Source organism: Camelus dromedarius, chromosome 6, assembly GCF_036321535.1.
Source record: "Camelus dromedarius isolate mCamDro1 chromosome 6, mCamDro1.pat, whole genome shotgun sequence".
Classification (NCBI taxonomy): domain Eukaryota; kingdom Metazoa; phylum Chordata; class Mammalia; order Artiodactyla; family Camelidae; genus Camelus; species Camelus dromedarius.
In genome coordinates this window covers 24,957,884-24,968,226 of record NC_087441.1, presented here as the reverse complement: position 1 = coordinate 24,968,226, position 10,343 = coordinate 24,957,884, and the positions used below count along the sequence as shown (strand labels likewise).

At 37.9% G+C, this 10,343-nt stretch overlaps 1 protein-coding gene across 1 annotated transcript in view; it reads left to right on the top strand.

Moving 5' to 3' along the window:
- Positions 1–1,688: 1,688 nt before the first annotated feature.
- Positions 1,689–10,343, top strand: part of PDE7B (phosphodiesterase 7B) — a 289,193-nt gene continuing 280,538 nt past the window's right edge. Inside the window, exon 1 of the mRNA XM_031456398.2 lies at positions 1,689–2,181. Coding sequence (XP_031312258.1) covers positions 2,161–2,181 — 21 coding nt within the window. The 5' untranslated portion in view covers positions 1,689–2,160. The remainder of the gene's footprint in view (positions 2,182–10,343) is intronic.

The following is a 10,343-nucleotide window of genomic DNA, read 5'->3' as shown; positions in this document are numbered from 1 at the left end:
CACTGCTTTCATCCAAAGTCCAGCCATTACAGAAATAGCCTCTCACTATTGGTCTCCCTGCCTCTACCCTCGCTCACCTATGGTCTATTTTCCCCACAGAAGAAGAGGAAATTCCCTAAGAGTTTAGCTCAGATCCTAGGCATTCCTTAGTTCAAAGCCCTCTGATAGGTTTCCCATCTGAGAATAAATTCTAGTCCTTTACCTGGCCTGTAAGATACTTCCTGATCTTGTCCCAGACATTATTATCTTCCTGAACCCATTTCTTCCCTTTGCTCATTGTCTTCCAGCCACCCTATTTTCCTTTTAGTTTCTTGAAAATACCAAGCATTCACTTGTCTCAGGTCTTTACATGGCTTCCTCTGCATGGAGCACAGAGACACAGATGACCAGCTTCTTCCCTTCATCCGGGCCTCTGCTCAAAGTAGCTTTATCAGTGTGCTTCCTTGATCATCGTACCTAAAATGGCATTCACATGCGCACACACAGTCTCTGTGACCTTACTTTCCTTTACTTCAAAGCCCTTGTTACCAACTAACATTACACATTTACTTATTTGTATTGCCTGTCTTCCCCCTTCCTCAAAATATGAACTACGTGACAGCAGACACCATCTGTTTTGTTCACTGCTGTATCCTCAATATCAAAGATGAGCCCCAGCATCTGCAGGCTTGCTTAACCCTGGCACATAGAATCTGAGAGAGATATATAAACACTTTCTTCCCCAAAGAATCAGTATTCCTATTTGAAAAAGGACCCTGGCCTTTCTTGAGTGTTGTGCTTACCCCCTAACACATTTGCTGTGTCTACAGCAATGGAGAAATCCGATTGGGCATTCTGGGTCACATGCCTCCTTATAGTTCTGTTGGGGGGCTGTGGGGAGGGATTTGTGAGGAATGCTGTGCAATCTATAGATAGAGAAAGGAAAGTTTCCAAAAGGAAAAAAGAGGCTCTGTTAGCAGAATGGGGTAGGGGGTGGGGGAAAAGGGAGGGGATATGGGGGTGGCAGAAACAACAGATGGTCACCACCGAGATTTTCCAGAGTGGGAAGAGAAACACAGGGATGAGCTGGGGGCTTCTACCTGGTAGAAGAAGTGTCCCTAAATAACTGTACCTCCACACACTTTGGGAGAGGATATACTGAAGCCCCGGGCATGCCAGTGTGGCATCCCTGTGCCCCGCTCCTTGAATGACTCCCTGTGGGGAGCTGCGGGAGGGATCTCTGGAGTATGAATACTCCTGAGGCTTCACCACATACGCTGGAGGAAAGAGAGAAAAGCAGGGATCAGCCGCGTAAACATGATTTCTATTTTTCACTGCCCACAATATTATTCACCAGCTCATTTGTGCAATTCTGCATCCATGGCTATCAAGATGAACAACTCATCTGGAGGTAAAGGTAAATGAATTAGTTCAAAAATAAGCAACCGCTAGGAAGTGAGCACATGTACTTACACTCACACTTGGGGGAAAAAAATAAATCTTGCTGCTCTCATTTAGCTCATTTCTTATCTATTTTGTTTTTGATATACCTCACTGCAAGGTATTTTAAATGGTTCAGATTGATTTCCGAAAATAGAACATGTTTTTTGGGTTCTCTGGAGAGCGGGGTGCCCCAGCTGACCACAGGCACACACACATTCTTCCCATAGCACAGCACTTTAAAATTAATAGCACATGCAGAGGAAAAACTAAACCCTTTGACGTCACTCTCAAAATGAGGAAACATAAACAGAAAAGGCTCCACTCCAGTAAGCTGCCAGAGTTGAAGCCGATTGGTCTCTGCTTTTCCTTGCCTGTGGCAACTGACAGCACCTCCCAGCCTAGCAGGCCGGCTGCCTGCTCCCCCAGCCAGTCGGTGGGTCTGGGCACTGCAGCGGCTGGGCTCCGGTCCCAGGGCTTGCCTGGGAGAAGCGTGGTGTACTCACCCCGAGAGAATCTCTGCTGCCCTCCTACTTTCCCGGGCTCTCTGTGGACTTTCGGGCTTCCTCCTTTCCTTTTTTTTTTTTATTTTTTAATTTTTTAATTTTTAATTTTTAACTTAATTATATTCCTAATCCTGGATGAAGTTGCTGGATTCTGCAGCACAAGTCTTCATGAACAAGCAGCACCGCTCAGAGATTTCACGGCATTCAAAGGTCACAGAACTGCCACTATGGTTAAATGTCTTGTTTAATGGTTGAGGTAGGTACAACGAATTTCAACGGCAACTCATTTTTTTTTTTTCTTGAGAGAATCAGAATCACAGAGAGTTGGCAGGAGTTTTATTTGAAATGAACATATACGTATATATTTTTTGGTCTGTGATTGTTACTACAGCAACCAGCTTTTGAATTTCCTTCCTTTTTCTAAGCGAACTGACTAAACATTATCTCTTACCCTGAAGTTAACTGTTTCATTCCAAGCAGCCTAATGAGACACTCTGGCTTTTTCTCTGTGCTTTGAGCCTCTCCTGAGGAGGGTGGCTTTTCGTTCTTTCTTTTCTTAATGAATGCAATATTTCTTCTCCACTGTAAATCTTAGGGTTGAGTCACTTTTTCTTTTTGGTGGGACAGGACAGGAAAATATTGGTTAAAAAATTGGTGAGGGTTGTGGAACAGGGAAAAAGAAAATTCATTTTTCTCTTGAGTTTGTCATGTTGGTTGATAGATGAAGAAATTAGTATGAAGAGAGGAAGAAGCTGGTATTGAGATGGAAGGTAGAAAAATCTATTGAAGGTATGTCAGAAAAGGAACTCTTGAGGAAAGAGGACTTTATCACCTTGTTGCATTTTTTAAAAACTGTTCTGGATTTAGAAATCAACAGTGGAGATGCAGGCACTGAGTTATAGGATCAATGATTTAGATCCCATTATTCATAAAGGAAAAGAAAAACTTCTTTATTAGCACTGCAAATTTACCAATTATCTTTTCCTACAATACTTGAAAGCAGAGTGAGATATTTAATTAGGCACTTGAGTGATTGAGCCTAGGGACTAATTAATCACCTATAGATTCTGTTCTACATATGTTCAGCCAGAAGGATGTTTGAAATGTTAGAGTAAGCCTCTTTAGCCCTGAAGGCAGGCATATGCATTTACATACAGTAAACTGCTATACATTGCAGGAAGCAGGGCAATTAAATCCAGGGCTAATGTTGTTTTCAATTGCATATTATTATTATGGGTTGAGAGGGACCCTGCTAAAAATCAGTCCTGTCCAAAGGGTCCATTATTGTAAGAGCAATTCAAGTAATACGTGGTTAACATGGATTTCCTTGTTACCCTTCTTGAAGTTATGCAATAGCAAGTGAGATAGGATTATTTGAGACCATTACTCTGTTTCCAAAATTTCTTGACTTTTTTCAAAGGTTTCTATTCTCAACATTGAGAGAAATTTTAAAAACTGGGTCATGTTAGTAAGATTAAGCAAGGTGTAAAACTCATTGTGCATTTCAAAGGGTTAACAAAATTAACTGCATTAATGAGTGTAATGTACCAAGTTAAGAACTGCAAAAATATTAGCTCTGAAATGCAGAGGATGTGCTGTGAATGGACAATTGCTTTTCTGCAGCGCCTACTGGGAAAACAAGGACTTTGTGTGTTGCGAATGCCTAACTGCAGCTCCTCCATTTCCTCTGCTTTATCTTTTATTACCGGCTGGTGAAACAAAGACGGGTGTCAGTAGTTATGTCTTGACTGACATTTTCTCTAATAAAATGAAGTAGCTTTTTGTCTGAAGTAGAAGCCCAAAGTTAACGAGTTGCAACTCCAAAGCCTGTATCCTCTTTATAAGGATTTTTACCTGACACTGTAAGCTGTGTGATTTCAGAGTGCACTCACTCAGCTGAACAACATGAGACAAAATCAGTGGTGACTATATGTCAGCCAATTAGCTGGGAGAAACTCTTTTTTTGAATCAAGTTACTTAGGACAAGGGTGGAAAAATCCAAGATGTGTCAGGAGTAGACATCAACTTAGGGAAAATAATTGTACTGGTACATCTTGTGATGCCTTACACGGTGTTCAGCACAAAGTTCCCCATTGTCAGCTCTCAATAAATACCTAGTTAAAATGTTTGCTGAGAATTTACCACCCTTCATATATTGTAAATTAAATAATTTTTAAATATGGCATTTTCAACTGTCTTTGAACAAAGTTTTTGGTGTTAGTTCAGCCTAAAATATGATCTATGTAGGAGGCCATTCCAAACGTGGATTGATGTTCTTTTCAGCCAAAGGACGTGTTACCCCAAACAGATGCAAAAGTAAAATGACCAAGTTTCCTCAGAGTGAGAATATACCACCTGGAAAATGCCTCTGCCTAGTAATTAATCTTCCGAAGTTGCATTTATTGTTAGCCAGGCTCAAATCACAGGGGAAGCTGCTTGTTGACTCACAGAACATAGTGTTGGAAGGAATTTATTAAGCAGTAAACTAATTCCAAGCAAGACTAAAAGGATTTCATTATATTAAAGAGACGTGTCAAAATTAAAAGTCAGAATAGACTTAATAACATCTAAACGTAAAAGCTAACAGGTATCCTAAGTGGTTCAACTCATAGTGACTTTGTGGGGGGTAACTTATTGGGGGAGGTAGGTAAATTATTGAAGAACCCTCGATACATAGAAATTTTTACCCAAAGACTCCACTGTTCCATGGATTCAGCTTATATATCCCAAACAAGTCCATGGACAAGTAGAAATCTCTCTTCTAGGAGGCACATTTAGCTGAGGAAGAAGGGATCTGGCATTTAGAAATGTGATGAGACCCTCCCCATCAGCGCCTCTCCATGGTGGCATCCCAGTCTCTCCTCAGAGCCTTCCCTTGGGCATCCTTACTTCTCCTAAGAATATGCCGTAGGGAGCAAGTCTGTCATTCATGTGGGAGCTGCCTTGGGGTCAGTACCATTGGCTTTACAATCATCTTAGTTGGCTTTGTCAACACACTAACTGATTTTTGAAGTGATACCTACTTGGTATATTAGCAATCTTTAAAGTGGTTGATACGGAAATTTGGGGGAAAGAAGGGAAAAAAGGATGTAGAAACCCAAGTTGACTGACTATCTACGATGTACCAGGCATTGTTAGAGATATGAATAAGGAGAATTAAATGTGTCAAAGTTCTAGTGTATAGTCAAGGCATTTATATTTTGCCAAGAATCATTTAGATGTCTAAATGACTTAATTTGTACTTAGAAAGTGACTGCATAAAGCGCACTGAAAAGAGCAGCAGAGATGGGGGACCAGTGGGCACCTTCATTCAGGCTCTAACTAGTTGGGTGATTCTGAACCACTTGTTTACTCTTGACCTCAGTTTCATCACCTGTAAAAGAAATTGGTTGTATTGGGTTATTTCCTTTTTTTTTTAATTTTTAAACATTAAAAAAAATTTCTTTTGGAGGGGGAAGTGATTGAGATTGATTGATTGATTGATTGATTTAATGGACGTACTGGGGATTGAACCCATGACCTCCTGCATGCTAAGCATGTGCTCTACCACTAAGCTATACCCTCCCTTACCTGTATTGGGTCATTTCTAACAATTCTTTTTTAGATCAAACTTTTCATAGCATTCTTACTTGGAGTTTTTAAAAAATTCCATCTATATATAAAAATGTGAAAGTGTAATCTTTATTCTGAAAACATTACTGTGTGCTTCTAATATGTCAAGGGCTGTGCCTGTTGAGGTGAAGTAAATAAAAAGATAAGTGATAATTCTAACCTTCAAGAAACTTACATTCTGGTTAAATAAACAAATAGAATCTGTGTAGAGAAATGGAGGAAGAAAGGAGTGTTTGGAAGAGAGGTGGTGATGAAGAAAAAACAGAAGAGGTGACTTTGCAAATTAAATTTGAGGGAAAAAAATTAAATTTTCTGGTATATATTTATTTGTATTATTAGGATCTTTAATATCATCAATGGGAGGCATTGTCATTGTTTGGAAGTGATCTATTTGTAATGGTGTTTTTTAAAAAATATAACGCTAAAGAGAGCCAAAGTTTTCCTGTTGGTTGATTAAGCAACTGTACAGGTTTGAGATGGCAAATTAAATCAGTGCTTTGGTATCTTCTCCATCATGACTTGGACTTGGAACCCCTAGGAGTTCTAGAAAATGAGAGTCCTTTGAGAATTCTGACAGCAGCCCCAGATGCCAGTAGTCATTTGGTACAAGCAAGGAGAGTTCCCAAGTTGTGATGGGTTTGAACACTGATCCAGTGTAGTGTCGTGAGAATGTCCTTGGTGTCAGGAAGCCTCCCAGAGTTCAGAACTTCCAGAGATGACCTGTGAGTTCAGGCAAATTTCTTACACTTTGGAGGCCTCAGTTGCCTCATCTTCAAAATAAGACTCTTGGAATACTTCTGGGACACCCTTTTGCTTTCCACATTCTGTGCTTCACCCTGACAAGATTAATACTGACTCATTAGCAATAATTTTTATTCTTCCATCTCTTCCATCCTTTATTTCTGCCACGTCCCTTAAAAGTTTGCTTTTACTCAGTTACCCAAATTTACATAATTTCACCTCCAGATACCCTCATTGCCAAGGAATAACAAAATCAAAACAAGGTCCTGGGTTTTAGAGAATTTCTCCCCAGGAGGACTGTCACTCCCCAAGGAAGATCACTGTCCTCCCCGCATTTGTCTCCTCTGAGGCTGAGGTGCTCCTCCGCGGCAGCAGCACACCTTGAGACAGTAAAGGGGTGTGCTTTGTATTCACTGTAGCTAGGGACTGCAGTGTGACACAAATGCCTTTTCCCTAAGTGCCAATCACTGTCCTAGATTTTCTGTATTATTTCTCTTAATATCTCCCCAGCTTCAATTCTGGTTTATTTAGAGAATAACTAAAAACCTGTTGATAACTAAGTGGGAGGAAGCCTCAGAAGAAGAATGTTTTTAGTAAATTGGTTGTCCATTGAGTATCTGCTCTGAGACCTCGCCTCTGTGGTACACGGAGGCTGCCTCACCCTACTGGTGGGATTTGATGCAATTCAGTTCCTCTAATCCAGACACTGGTGAGATCCTACTTGGGTCAGAGCATTCCAGCTGGCATCTCCTCTGGATACAGGTTTACAGTAAACATCTCAAGTATGGAGAATAGGGAGCAGGGTTTGTAGTTTCAGATTAACCTAAAAATAACATGACACAAAATACATGTAAGTCTATTAAACAGTATGTAATTCTTAGAATACTAGTATATAAATACCCCAGTATTTTAAAAATCAAAATCCTTTCATGGATGCTTTATACATTTATTTGCAGACAGTATGGAAGTATGAAAATAATAGCATTAGCCAATATACCAGTAAAGGAAGTTCATGCCCCTCTATCTCTCCCTCTCCCCTCCGCCCATTCTTTCTTCCTTCCCCTCTCCTTTCTTCCCTTTCTTGCATTTGTAAGGAGAAGATGCAAAAACTTAAAATTGGTAATGAGCTTTTGATGGGGTTTCCTTTTGTGAAAGTTAAAGTATTGTTTGTTTTAGTCTTTCCTTTGTAGTGGTTGGTGAATTTGCATAAAGTTTTTCCTTAAATTCATGTTCAGATTCTTTTCTTATTAATACCATTTGTGTTTTACATTCATAGTTAAAGTATTAGTAAGAAATATATAAAATATCCTTTCTACAGGGTGAAATCATCATTACCTGCCCACTGCTTCAGTCACTTGAAAAAGGATTCTTTTCAAAACAGGGGTTTATACATGACTTAAATATACCAAAGGACTCTATTTCAATACAAATAAATAAATAAATATACTGAAGGGTATTTAAGAATTTTGAGTTTTAAGAATTCCTCTTTTTCCCTGGGATAGGAGGTGGAGTCTAGGGCCAGTCTGGCGTGAGGGGTGTTTCCATAGATTCTGGTGGTAAACATAAGGAGGTTAACACATACCTGAATTGGTCAAAATTTGATATCTAAATATACCAAGTGTTCAGTGTTTTACATATTCTTTGATCCTAGTAAATCTTAGTCCAAGAACATATCAAATTATATTTATATTTTTGGCTTGTTTGTAATATAAAAACTCAGAAACTACCTAAACTTAGTAATAGGTGAGTTGTTGAATACATATTTTGAATCCATGCGTTAAAATACTAAATAGGTATTTAAAATAATAATTTAGATTTTCATGCACAGTCTGGAGTGATTTTCAAGATGTATTAAGTGAAAAAAAAACTCCATTAACATTTGTATAACTACTTATACACATTTAAACACACTGACATAAAAGTTCTGGAAATTCAAATAAAAAACAAGTTTTGTCCAGGTTCTGGGAGAACTTTGAGCACGGGACAGGAACGACTGTCATCATATATATACTTTAAAATTCTTCAACTTTTCTCCCCATAAATTTACTACATGCACAATGGAAAAAAATTATAGATATTTATTATTACGTGATATTTAAAGTTGAGAGAAAAATTAGAAAGTAAAAGAAGGAGTTCTGTTTTTTTAATTGCTTTATTAGCTCTTCCTTCAATCCTATTAAATTTCTCCCACGTGCCTTTGACACAGCTGGGGAGCACAGCACGACCTGGAAGTAAGAGTCCTGAAGTGAGGAGATAGGGAGCGCATCTCTCCTGCTTCAGTAACTTTGAGCCAATCATTGCTCAGGGCTCCCATTTCCTCCTGAACAAAACAAGAGGTTTAGTCAAGCTTGAAGTTCCTTCTGGCTTTCCTATGTGCTTCAGAATTTTCATAACAAAACTTTTCTGATCTGTTGCTTGTCCAACTATTTGGGACCTTTCTCCGTAAACTTGAGTTTACGTATTTTACTCTTATGTATTTTTTTGGTTTGATCACTTTAACTAAATTTTCTGTTTTAGAATTGGTCGATTTGGTTTACTTTTTCAAATTAATTAAATATGCCAAATTTACATTTATTCAAATTGTGTTTAGGGAAACCATACATCATAGATAGACTTTTTAAATTAAAATATGCTATAATATCATTTATTCATAAAGCAGTAGAGAACACTATTTGTATTAAGATGCGTAGTTTGTACAGTAATGTAAGCAACTAGTGCTTCAGTTTGAATATGATTTATACGTTTCTTGGTTTTCCAGGAGAAAAAAAAAAAAAAAAGCCTTTCATTTCCCTTTCCCATTATGCCACTTGCCAGCTGTGTCCAGTCAGATGAAAGAACTCAGTCATTCACAAAAGTGTAGACGCATTCTCATAAGAGGAGATGCTGCAGTAATACAGAGGTCTAAAGAATGCCTCGATTTAGAAAAGGTCATTAAATTTAAGAAAAAAAGTTGTTTTCCATGGGATGGAATATAGTATATTTCCATGTCTTTCAGATTAGTATTCTTGCTTTTTCAATCAGGTAAAGAAAATTTCAATTTAGTTTTCAGTTTGATTTGGAAAATTAAACATTTGTTATTTTAATTATTTAGTAATTTTTATTTTCTATTTTTCTAGACCTCTTGTTGTCTGGAGTAAAGAACAATCTTTAAGTTAAAACAAAAGGGAGTACATCAGAAATTAATACAATATTGTAAATTGACAGTACTTCAGTTAAAAAATTTAAAAATAAAAGGGCTAAACACAAAACCGGAACTTGTATGAACGGAGTTTTGAATGACATACTAACTTTTTTCTATAAATCCTTTTTAATTATTTAAAAAATTCTTAATCATTTAAAAATAATCCAATGACTAATAATAAAATAATTGAGAAATACTGTCCTCTTTCTCATTTATATGTTGCTTCTCAGTGCCTGTGTGTGAGTGCATGAGAAAGATCGAGGGCAAGACCCTTCTCACACTTGAAGACAAATGCATATAGAAACTTTTTAATGGTATTCGTGCCAAAAACAGTCAGTTGGAGAACATAGCCTATTTAAAGTATGTCTCCTTTAATGTAACGCTTTTAAAAATAAGTCAGATGTACTTATTGAACTAACTGACAATAATACATAATTTTGAAAAGTTCAGTTTGCACATTTTATGTGGAGGGAGAGAAGGGAAAGCAGGAAGAAGAAAACGAGGATCAGACTTCCCTCAAGGAACACTGACCTTGTAACCTAAATCCCTGAGTCAAGTTCCAGACGCTAGCCTTACTAAGGGTAATACTTTTGGCAAGTTGTGTAGCAGTTTTGACTTTTAAATCTCTTAAATGTGAACTTAAAATGAGGTAGCTTTATGTTCTGAAGTTTCTAGGATTTACTTACTGCGCACACAGATGTATTGGCTTTCGTATGTAATTAATTGCTTAGTTCACAGCACAAATGTCGTATCACTTCTTTCTCGGAACATGCCTGTTAGGAAAGGATTCATTATGCCCATTTTAATGGCAAGAAAATTGAGGTTCACAGAAGTTAAAACTAATAGAGTCAGAATTCAACACCAGTTTTTTAAATGACAGTTTT